Source organism: Vanellus vanellus (genome assembly GCF_965231255.1).
Source record: "Vanellus vanellus genome assembly, chromosome: 12".
Classification (NCBI taxonomy): domain Eukaryota; kingdom Metazoa; phylum Chordata; class Aves; order Charadriiformes; family Charadriidae; genus Vanellus; species Vanellus vanellus.
In genome coordinates, this window is record NC_138917.1 from 152,195 (window position 1) to 164,736 (window position 12,542).

General features: G+C 39.4%; 1 protein-coding gene across 1 annotated transcript; it reads right to left on the reverse strand.

The window, feature by feature from the left end:
- Positions 1 to 373: 373 nt before the first annotated feature.
- Positions 374 to 12,063, reverse strand: SLC7A9 (solute carrier family 7 member 9; the record flags this gene model as incomplete). Its single annotated transcript, XM_082489287.1, has 12 exons — positions 374 to 438; positions 1,361 to 1,535; positions 2,136 to 2,285; positions 3,088 to 3,184; positions 4,284 to 4,387; positions 6,238 to 6,361; positions 6,653 to 6,697; positions 8,442 to 8,541; positions 8,845 to 8,970; positions 9,588 to 9,830; positions 10,748 to 10,895; positions 11,959 to 12,063. The coding sequence occupies 12 exons, from the start codon at positions 12,061 to 12,063 to the stop codon at positions 374 to 376; spliced, it is 1,482 nt and encodes a 493-aa protein (XP_082345413.1).
- Positions 12,064 to 12,542: the final 479 nt, after the last annotated feature.

Consider the following 12,542-nt stretch of genomic DNA (forward strand, 5'->3'; position numbering starts at 1 on the left):
ATGTGATGCTGTAAATAATAGCTACTTCATTCTTTCGGCAGTGTGATCAAAAGCATCTTGACAGTGTTTCTGGTAAGTTTTGCCATCTTCATAATTTAAAAGTTGCTCTTGTTTATTTTGAATAATTTTAATGCCAAAACCAAGATACTGTAACATATTAGCAACCAATGAAAGCAGCTCTGCTGGACACAGTAATCTTGCTCAGAAATCTTTTATTCTTATATATTTAACATTTTTCAAGTACTGAAGTGTTGCAAAAATAATACAGCAGTATGAACATAAGAATTTAGAAAGTATAAATGTGTGCCAAACTAAATTGAATCTTGTTCAACCAGTATAGCACTTAAAAACAACCAGGCACATACAAAATATTTTATTCAGTAACATCCTCTGCTGGAACAACTTCCAAAAGCATCTGAAGGTGCATAGTGATGGGCTCTGAGGAAAAAAAATATTGTTAGACACTTTATGAGAGAACAAAATTTCTATTCAGACTTATGCTTTCTAAAAGCGAAAATTATCCTTGGGAGTAGTTGTCTGTCTCTTATATATATATATATATCTCTCAAACTTAAAAAATGGGGGGGGGGGGGGGGGTGTCTAAAAACGATCTTAAGATCCAAGCTACAGCATTCTGGGGATTCTGAACTTGGTCTTAGTAGAGTACAATTGTTCTAATTGCTTCACTGCATAATATTTAATAATCCTGGGAGATTGGAGAGAGGCGATGGCTTGTTTTAATGTCTGCCGAACTACTAATTCTTTTAGAAAATCTGTGTATCCTGTTTTCCCTGAGGCAATTGCAAAGAGTTTCTCTTTAGCCTATGCAAAATCACTTTATAAATGGTCACACTGGGTTCTGGCAGCTTTCAATTTAGTCAGCAACACTGTGGTTATTTTTGGTCTCAATGCTGTTAACATTTTCTTTAGTAAGTATAGTGAAATTGATAACCTGACCTAAAAGCACAGTATTTTGTGGCATAAGAATACGTCTGCTAATTTTTAGTTAATGGCTAAAGCAATGTTCTGAAATATGGACAATTGAAAAACTGATTTTACAGATAAAACAGTTCTGTTCATTTTAAGTCAGTGTCTTTGTCCTACTACAGTGATGCATTGCTTTTATTATGAATTCTCATTTTTCCTGACGTCAGGCATCACTTTTTTCACAGGAAGGAGTAAAATACAATCATTAGTAAAGCTTACTGTATGCCCCTCACTGTACGTCTGGAAAATTGCCTACCTCCACACCCCGCCTGTGATTTAGATGTGATGGACCATATAATGAGCTTCATTATGGTAATTAATCTAAAGCTTAGCAATGTTATGTTGAATTTGGAGCTGGCTGAGGTATACTTACTTGATATTTTTTGGGGCCAGTTGAATTTAAAATGGACAAAAAGTACGTAAACTATAAGTCCACTAAGTATAAATAAAACACAGTACAAATAGGCCAGTTCAGGTGCACTGATGATTGGTGCCAATACCAGTAGAACGGAAACTAATGTCACTATGACTGGAATGATGATGGGTACCTGCAAGATACAAAGCACAAAATTGCTTGTTTATTCTTTGGCTGTTCTTGCGGAAGTTGGATATACAAGAGAAGAAAATTTTCACTGCCTTATGCAATTTTCCCTTTCAATTGCCCCATCTAATACCAGAAATTTTAAAAGAGTAGCAAGAATATGGATAGGGAAAACTCTTCTGCTGAATCATTGACCAAGATCTTTTAGTCTACACTGCAATTTGCAATATAAAAACTTGCATTTTAATGCGTCTGGGACCTGACTCCAGAGCAATGACCTCGGGCCTTATTTTGGGTACTCTTTCAGTGGTAGTCTGCTGACTAGTTTCCCGTCCCTGAAAATCTGGCTTGTGCCCATGGTCTGTGCAAGTAAAAATAAATGCTGTATAATCTTTCCCCAGTCCTTCTGAGCTTTGTCCTAGTGCCAAACTGGGACAAAGAGAAGAACTATAAATAAATGGCTAGGTTTCAGGTAAGGGGAAGGAAACCAACCAAACAAGGAGTTGTCTGCCTGAGGATGTTGTTCAAATAGCCAAATATTTAGGATGAGTTGGTGTTTCAGTATTTATGGGAGTGGAGGTAAAGCCGTACCGAATGCTGAACTTACCTTGATTGGTCTCTTCAGTTCCTTTCTTGTAAACCTCATAACAATGAGTGCAAGTACAGTTAAACCATAAAATATCCAGACTGCGAAACTAAAATAATTTATGAGTGTGTTGATGTCACCAGGGATAATATAAATAATAGCAATGGCCCCCTAAAAATGAAAATAAAAATTAGTGTAGCCTATTACAAAAAAAGGCTAAATTTTACTTATGTGCGTCAGTATGGGCTTATGTGTTCCAGAGTGTGATCTGTGAATGCTTTTGCTTAAACATTTGGGTGTAAGTGTATTGCAGCTCCTTTAAAGATGGCGTCCACATCCTGCCATCAGGTGTTTCCTTTTGTGTGCAATCCTAATTCCATTTTAAGTCAAAAGACTTAATTTGTATGTGTTAATCTGCTTTGTTGTTGACTGTGTATCTTGGAGGAAGTGAAGATACTGAGTATATTTTTAGGTTATTAAAGTTACTGGGAGTCAACAGAGCAATTGAATTTTGAATTTATCTTGGTTTACCTTGAAGATAAAATAAATGGGTAAAATACATAAAAATAACAGGATATTCTAGATTTATTTTAAATTGTATTTACCGCATAGAATTTCTTTTGTGTGAGATGTAAGTACATTCTTACAGGGAGGAAATAGGGAAGTAATTGCTTGCTTTCAGGGATCCTGTGAAATAAAAGATTTGCCTAATACATTCATTTAATTTTTTAATTTGTTTTCATGATGTTGATTCTTAAAAACATTTTGATTTTTAAATCCAGTTCTGGAATGAAAGTGTTCAACTCGATGTTGGGGATTTTTATATATTCTTTTTTTCCTGATACGTATTTAGCAATTTTCTTACCTATATAGTCAAAGATGTGTGTCAGGATGGCTGGTAAGAAATGGTGAAAGCATGTGTTACTGGAGAATTTTTGTTGGTAACTTTTCTGTGCTTAGAATATATACTTACGTAAAATATGATAGCAGGTGCTGGTGTTAAGCGCTTAACACTAATGTAAGACAGCACCTTTAGCATGTGCCCTTCACGACCTGCAACATAAACAAGTCTGAGGAAACAAAAACAAGGCAATCTAGTTAGTGTGGCACCTAGACTGTAAGTGGCATTACTTTAAAAAAAAAAAAAAAAGTACCATTCATTTTCAGGTTTGTTTTATTGTATGGCTACACCTGACTATAGTTTCAGCCGTATTTCCTTTGATATGCAGTGGTATTTAAGGAATATTATAGTAGCCTGAAATAAGCGAAATAAATAACCAGTATTAAAGCTATGAACTTGAAACTAATTCTGAACCAGCATTAAAGTAGTGAACTTGAAACTAATTTCAGAATCATTAGTTTGCACATTTAATTTAAAAATATTTTGGAAAAGAATACTAGCTATTGTGTTCTTTTTTTATTAAATTTCGTTTTTAATTTGCTTCATACCAAAAAGCTACGTTCACAACCTTCTGTCAAAATATTGGTCTTCACAGCCTTATCGTATTCAGATGTATTTGAAATTTAAAATATTTTTAAATAGTAAATGGAAGCATTGAACAAGTGATGGGCACAAGCTTGAACATAGGAAGTTCCATCTTAACATGAGGAGGAACTTTTTCACTTTGAGGGTAGTGGAGCACTGGAACAGGCTGCCCAGAGAGGTTATGGAGTCTCCCACTCTGGAGACATTCAAAACTCGCCTGGACGCTGTCCTGTGCAACCTGCTGTAGGTGACCATGCTCTGGCAGGGGGGTTGGACTAGATGATCTCCAGAGGTCCCTTCCAAGCCTGACTATTCTGTGATTCTGTGATAGAAAAGAATAGCTTCTCTTATCTTTATCGTTACTGGTGTAGTCGTGTTCTTACTGGTAATTTTTTAACTTTAGCTTTAAACTCGATGAAAGGTGGAAAAACCCTTCTGTTCTATACCTGCTTTGAATTAAGAATAAGAGACCTTATTTTCTCACTTTTCAAGCCTGCATGGCCACTGCTTCTTTTTGAAAATTAAACAGTATAGCTATATTTGCAAGTACTTTTTTAATTACTTTTTGCACATTTGGATCAGAAGATCTGTATATCTATATGTGTGTAGATGTATAAATGTATATATAAATTTTTCCATCCTTTAAAAATTTTCATTTTTAGATATTTAGAATGGGGGCTTACCTGCCTGCAGTAAAACAGGTCCCATTAGCAGATCCAATTGTAGAGAAAGCCACGAAGAGAGGAACTATCCAAGAGGCTGGATAAAGGACTCTGTCTCCGAATGTCTGGGATATGAGATTAAAATGAACCGTTTTTGTCATTTTAACTACCATTCAGTAATGTTGGAGCCTCTTTAAAAGTACAGTAAATGGGTATCTAAGGTATGTTACCAATGAAAACATATTTTGTGTAGTTATTAAAGAATGCTTTGCCAAATGAAGATCTGGATTAATTCATGAACCACTTTATAGAGTGGAGTATTGTTGTCATCGTGTTTGAGCTGCAGCATCTATAGGAGACACTGGGAGACAGATGTAGAAATCATACAGAAATTAAATTCTGTTTAAGACACCTGGTTTGGGGATGTGTCTGCAAAACAAAAAGAATGCTAGCATTGAGCAGAGCCCGGCACGCACAAGCTGGTTTCAGCCTAGGTAGGAGGAGTAACACTGGTAGGGACAGCACGAGTACCTAGGCTTAGGGGTGAGCAAGTAAAGAACGAACCTGCTAAGGGCTTTCACTACTCTGTTTTCACCTGTGCCGGGGTTTGTTGGCTGTTGCTGCAGGATGGATTAGATCTGATGTAGGTATGTTGACCTACTGTAAATGAATTAGAATTAAAACTTCCTTGACAGGTAAGTTTCGAGTTTTTAGTTGGGGGGTGGTTAACTGTTTTAGTAAGTCAAGCATGAAGCGTTCTGGTTCTGCCCAAGTGTAATGTCGGTGGTGTCTCTGTGCCCAGCAGTAGGACACTCATCAGTCCTTAGCATAAGTCTACTTACAGATGCATAGACCTCTTTATACAGCACGCTCCTTTCGCTGTTTGCTCTGCTGCCTTTGCACTGCTCGGTGGCAGTTCTGAGGTTTCGTTGTTAGTTTAGTCTGAGTTTGGTGCTAGCTGATGGATTGTAAGTTTAGTGGCCCATTGAAGAGGGCTAGTTCTTAAACAAGGTATCACTTCATATACATTGCTGTATCTCCTGGCGTGAACAAGATGCTGAAATGTACCAAAGTTCTACACTTTAAAAGATTTTTTTTTTTTTTTTTTTACCTTTTTAAGTATTTCTACAGTAGTGTACTACTTCAGTATGCTATGCTGGATTTTGCATGCATGTTACATACTGTTTTTTTTTCCAGAAACTAACATTATGAAAAATTGCTGCATGACCTCTCGACAGCTGTTTCGGAGACCAGTGTCTCACGGAAAATTCCCCAAGTGGAACTGAAGGGACAGATGGGTTTATTAAGATTTTTAGAAATTTATACAGTCTTTAATATTGTCTGTAATACTATGTCTTGCAGTAATGTAAAAAGGATATTTCCTTAGCTTTGCTAAGAAAAAATACGGAGGAAGTGAATTATGGACCTACTTGCTGTTATCTCCAGAATGACAAACTTTGATCTACTGTCATTTTGCATGTACTTATTCCTCAGAAATACTCGAAGCATGGAAAAGGGCAAAGCAGCAGTCAGATGTTATTTTTCCTGCCATCCTTTTGGATGCTTACGGAAAACAGTCAACCTCTGAGCTGCAGTGTTTACAACATGTTAGCTGAAGACTGGATGCAGTCCTGAGTAATGTGCTCCGGGCAATCCTGCCTTAACAGGGGAGTTGGACTAGATGATCTCTAGAGGTCCCTTCCAACTCTGATGATTCTGTGATTCTGTGACTGCATTACTTTTGCCCTTTTCCCCCCCCTTGGGATATGACAGAACTACAGTTTAAGTTAACATTACTGAAATAAATTTTAGATTAAGAAATGACAGTAGATAGTGCGGAAGAAGGTGACACAGCTCAGAAATAAATTGTATTTTAAGAAAAATTACAGGTTCCTTTTTGCTCATGTTACCGCTGAAGAGAGTTTAATGCACACAGCCTTCTTCAGATGCTCTATTACAAAATAAAGTGGCTTACCACAGCAACTGCCTGGGACTGCAGGAGTTCTGTTGAAGTCATTACGGTGAAATATGAAATGTTTATCAGAACGTAACAAACTGTAACCAAGGGGATTCCAATAATTATAGATAGCGGTAGATTTCTAAAGAATGCAAAAGTAAGACTCCATCAGCATTGCTGCATCATTGGTAGAGTTGTCATAGTAAACTGTGGACTCTTACTTTTCCCCCTATGCTGTATTTACATTTCTTTATTGTAGAGCCATGGGAATTGGGATTTTAATAAAGGAAAACCACAACTCTATGCAAGCCTGTAATTGATGCTAATTAGGTCTGTCTGTTAGTGCTCAAACCTATAATAACTATTGCTTTTAAAATCAAACAAAAATACATGCCTGCTTGTACAAAAATACTGTGTTTGATTTCAGTTTTACCTGTAAGGATTTTTAAGTTCTTCTGTGATGTAATTGAGTTGATTCCTGGAAGGAAAAACATTCATACAATGTTATTAGCAGTCAGGTGTTGAAATACTAACATTATGGTACAACCAATCTTTTTAAGTGGTAAAACTGCAGGACAAAAAAACTACGTGAACTTCTCATCCAAATGTCAACCCTTGATTCACCATCTTTTTCCCCCTCGCAGTTTTAGAAGTATCTCTGAGATTTGGAAATCACGTTGTCTTAGTTCCTAATATATCCAAGAATAATAAAAATTTGGCAGGTATTTTTCTCAAACTTAGAAGATTGCCTTTGAACTTCAAGGTTTGCAATAGCAGAGTCTTTTCAAATAAAAGCATAAGCGTACCCATTGCAGGGACTGAAGCGAGTCTGCTAATGTTTCACAATTGTTCTTTAAGTCGTATTGTGTAGAAAACTGGCATGAAAAACTTTTTAAAGGTTACACCTATCAGAATTATGGTTTCCAAATACTCGTTTTTGCTAGAGCACATAGAGCAAATTGAAACAAGATACTTTTTTTTACTCATCCACTCCTGAAAATGTGAGGAGGAGTTGGTGTTTACTGTTCAACAGGCTCATTTTCAAAGGTTGGTTCCTGGTATTTACGCATTGAAATAATTATTTGGACGCCAGCTTCCCTGCCCCCTTAAAAAAATCTAGGTGACTGTCTGAATTCACAGACTTAAATGCCTGAGTTGAGACGCTCAGGATTGGAAATAGTACCTGAAAGGGTATTCCATTTAAATATGAATTCAGTTTTAAGCACCTAAGTGGGACTTTCATCGTTGTAAGTTAAGACTTATGCTCTTAATTCCTTCCAGAACATGGATCTATATGCAAACCTTTACAGTTTGAACATTTAAGAATAGCGTTAATGGACCAGACCTTGATCTTAGATTTGTGCCAGCAGAGCCCTAGGCCAGTTGACATGCCTTTTAGTTTCAGAAAGTGAAATGTGTAAACTATTTTCTGGACTGTGGCAGAGATTAAGTTAAAGATTCCTGCCAGTAAATAAGTTTAGCCTTGCAGATATAATTCTGGAAAGCACTCTTCCAGTGTTAAATATAAATGCTGTATGTAGAACATAAATGTAAACCTAAATCCATCCGTATTTGTGATTATTTTCAAATGTGGGTGTTTTCTTGAATCTAACATGGTAGACTGTAATGGGTAAACAGATGTAGAGATTTAACAATGAAAGCTGCTCTGGGAAGAAAAGGTCAATGTTTTTACATTAATTCCAAAGGAAACTGAATAAGAAAAAAATTGGAAGTTGAACTTTCCGAATTCTGACAATGTGGGGGCTTTTATGTCCTCCTGTACTAATCAAACACTGCTACATATTTCACAAGAAGTGGAATTTGATGGGGTAGTCTGTAGGGGCTCTGGGAAGGCTATTCTGTGTAACACAACAAAGTTAAAACTGTGTTATATTCCCCTTATTACCCCAGTATCTCAGAACCTTCAGTAGCAAAGCAGTAGCCCTTTCAGGATCTAATACAGCGTCTTTCCCTAATAAGCAGTAACCTGAGGATTTGGGGTTGGGGGAGCGGGTGGTTGGGGGTGTTTGGTTTGGGTGGGTTTGGGTTTTTTGTTTTTTCATTAACCAAACTGGTGTTCTTTTTCCAGAATTCATTAAGAGATTCTTAATAACAAGTCAGATGTTAACTTTTTCTGCCCACATCTGTGAGTCTAGAGGGAGAGAGTAAGCCAGTTAAAGGCGGTTAAACTGTGCCCGTTAAGGCTAGTGAAGATACCTTACCATCCATCGTACGCCCAGAGTCCATTATAAAATGCCAGGCCGATAGAGCTAACAGAAATTTTACTGTCCTTGAAAGAATCTTCAAAGTTTTCAGTTTTTCCTGCAAATAAGGTGTAGATGACTGGTCAGTGTTGAAATTAACTCCGTTCATCCCCACCAGGTGAAGAAACATTCCAACATCTGTTTCGTGTTTTGAAACATCTCTGTTAAAATCGATTAATAGCAATTTTTATGAATTGATCTGTAGTGTTGTATTTCCCACCCCGCCCCCGTTGTTCCCAAGGGATCTGGAACCAAAAACTGAATTAAGCCTCATTGCGCTGCCACTTCTGCCAGTGGGAAATTTTTAAATGGTCATAGCAGGAGCTAAAATAATTCTCGTGAGTAAAGCATATTTAATTACCTTGTGCAAGGAGAACAATGCCACTTACAATAATGATTGTGACAATTATCATTTTAGCAGCTGTGAGGAAATTCTGGAGATAGCTTCCCAGCTTCACGCTCAGTGAATTCACTGTTGTAATTACCACTAAAAGAAAGAAATTCATATTTCTCCATTAAATTTGTCAGAATTGAAAGAAAAGTTGTCTCTTAAAACCTCTTTTCCCCCTTAATTTACTGTACTGCTTTTTACTCCCGCTGTTTGTCTGTATTCCTATAGGTTTTTAACGTACTATGTTTGGATAACTTTTTAAAATAATGAGGAAAAACAGTTTTCTGAATTGAGATTTTGATAGTACCTTTAACAAAAAAAAAAAAAAACAACCATATTGAAGTTGTGTGGCATTCTGATAAATACAGACATAATATCTCCACACTCAATTTTTCCTCCTCTTCTGCCAGAGATAAGCATTCATTACACAGCTGTACCTGTCTTTACAGTAAAGAACAAAAGAAACTTGGACTAGGAACGAACCATTTGTAAACCTATCCCTTTTTGATGTTGAATTGGTTGCTGTGGGAAGGACTTGCTGCGCGGCGTTTCAAAGTTTGCTGTTGCTTTCAGTGTAGGGCCACTTCTGGTGCCTTCACGCAGCCTCACCTACTGCCGGCTCCCTGTGCCGAAACGCGCCCTCGGATGGGGCTGAACGGAAATCGCTGTGCAACTACGGATCTCGTCTCTTGCCTCAAAAGTGTAAGTCTTACCGATGGCAGCTGCTGCGAGACACTTGATGACAACTTGGGGTGGATCACAGCCTGGATAAAAAGGAGCCGATGCGTATTCCGCAAAGCTGAGACAAATGATTGCGAATGAACTGGGCTTGGTGACGAGTAAGCTTGTCCAGGAAAACAGAAATGCGGGAATTGGGCCAAATGCCTCCATCAGGTAAGGATATTCTCCCCCGGATTTTGTGATCATTGTACCAAGCTCAGCAAAACAAAGTGCACCTGCATAACAAGAAAAGCACTTACTGGTTCTTCAGTTCGTAACTAGCTAGAAGAGATTATCACTCTTCATAGGTAGAAAAGTTAAGGAAATGGGTATATATAATGTATCATTACTGTTTCATGTTTCTGTGCATTTTACTGTGTTTGCAAAATAAAATTTTAATTACTTACGAGCAACTAGGAAAAAAAATAAACTATCCAGAATTTACTACTATTGGTGTTTCGGAGTTGAGCAAATAAAAGTACAAACATCCTAACTTCCTATTAGATATCTGTTAAGAAACCAACACTATAAAAACCATTAAAGTGACAGCTGCGCTGGCTGACCTACCTTTTGGAAAATTGAAAAAAAAAAAAAATAAAATTGAACAGTTTTGAAGTAAAATGTTTACTAAGCTCAGCTTTAAAGTACAGTGATACTTGTAGGTTTATTGCTGTAGCTGGCATCTTGCGTAAAGGGGTTTTTGTGTATGCGGTGTACCTGACATAATGCCTAAAAAAACTCCTCTCTGTTTTGCCTCTTGAAATATTTTGAGGTGCTTAGTGCTAAATGTTCAGATGATACAATTATATTTACACAATACAAAAATAGCAGAAGTACCTAGCTCACTGCCAGTACATTTCATGTTTTGCCTGTGTTTTAAGTAGGAAGGTATTCTCTCTATTAAAGTTAGTGGATGAAGTAAGCAAAACTAAAAGATGGTTTTAGAATTAACTGAAAATGTCCTTTACAATTTTAAGAACCTAATTTATCTTTTATAAACAGCACACTTAAAATTTTTGCCTGAGTGCTGCTGCGCTCATCGGGGCATGATTGGTTTGTTCTAGGTGCAGTTAGCTAATTTGTGAAGAGGGAGTAGCATGCAGAAACAGTAAATAAGATTTTAGCAAAGATTCAAATTCTTTGACTCGTTTACCTAATGTTGCAAGAATTCCACAGGCTGCCCAGATGGTTAAACAAGGACCCACAGCTCCAACATTGCCAAGTACCGATTTTGGAGAAACAAAGATACCGGAGCCGATAATTGTACCAACAATCATACAGATTCCGCTGATGAGTCCCACCTGGAAATAAGAGGAGACATTTTGGGAAAGGAATTTCTAATACTTCAGTAATTTTTTCCCGGTATAATACGATTATCGTAACTGTCGTTACTGACTCTTTTGCCAGGCTTCAACGTACAGCTTCTACTAAGTAACTTAGTAAACTACGTTGAAGTTTCTCTTTCCTTTGCAAGATGCAAACACGCCCTGTGGCATACCCCCGCTGTTTCCAAAAGCACAGGTACTTTGACACTGCCTGTCTGCGTGTTACTAAACTGCCCTTCGGAGTATGTGGGTCTCCAGTCTAACCCTGTACAGGTGAACATCCTCTTTCCACTCTTTGATTAAACTCTGAAATTCTTTGTTAGCACTTGAGGAAATCTGAATTTCAAAAACTTGCTCTCTTAAACGGGGTCTGTATTTTTTTTGTTGTTCTTTCAGCAGTTGTTTTCTTGTCCTTGCCTCAGGTGTTTGTGCACAGAAATTCTCTTTGTGCTGCCAGGCGGTGAAACGATCACGTTCTCCTGACTTTGTGGCGACCTGTGCGTTGCACGAAACTACTCCAACTCGCGGAGTCTCCTGCGGAACGGAGAGCGGCGCGGGCTGCCTAAACGCGCCTGATAGTTGCGGCTGGGCTAAGAACATCCGCGCCTCGGCGCCAGGCTACAACCGCGCAGAGTCCTTTCCCAGGTTACTGGATTTTACAGGGGAATTCCACTCCCTCCTTAAGAGCAGGTGGCGTATCTGTTTCCTAAAGCCCCCGCGATGTTCCGGAGGAGACCGGTTTTCACTTGTCTTTCTGTTTCTGTGGCTACGCGGAAAGCAGTAACGGTTATAAAGTGTTTCGCTTCGTTAACTAAGAAGTTACCAGAGGTAAGAGTAATTCAAATATCTAAAAATATGTATTCTTATTTTTGAATGGCGTTGATACGGGCGCAGTCTCCTAAAGCGTGCCCCAGGCGCGGCCCGGGGCGGCCGGGACCCCGCTCCCCCCCCCCGCTCCCCCCCCCGCCCCCCCGGTCCCCCCGCCGCCCCCCCCGCTGTCCCCCCGCTCCCCCCGCCGCCCCGCCCGGGGGAGGGTTGCCTGCTGTTGTAGGTTCAGCGTTTGGGGTTCCTGGCTCCCAGCGGATCGTCCATCCTCGCCTCCTTTGTCCTCGCCTTTTCTTTTCCTCAGGCTCCCTTCGCCCATTTGGCGTACCGGTTGGAATCTCTAAGGAAATTAAACAAAGCATCAGTCGAGCACGTTCGGGTTTGCTCGTGTTGCGGAACATATGGGTCCAAAATAGCGTGGTTAAATATTGCCAGAAAACGCGATCGCACGCGGCGCGTACCGGCGGAGGACTCCCGGCTGAGGAGCTGCTTGGCGGTTCGCTCGGGAGGGGGTTAAGCGTCCTGGGCTCCTCCCTGGGACCCGCTGCGGTGTCCCCCGACCCGCCGCAGAGCGGGGCCGCTCGGCAGAGGCTCTCCTGCGCGGCCGGCCTGGGGTTCAGAGCGGGTCCCGCCTCCGAACTCCTGCAGAGGTCCAGACAGATTAATCCTCCCGAAAGCTACTCTTGTTTTCTTATCTAGGGGGCCTTCTTCCTGATCGTCGTTACATCAGGCTTTGTCTCAACTCCGCGGAGATGCAAGTATCGGCTAAACCGAGTGTTACCTCCTGTAATTGTCTAT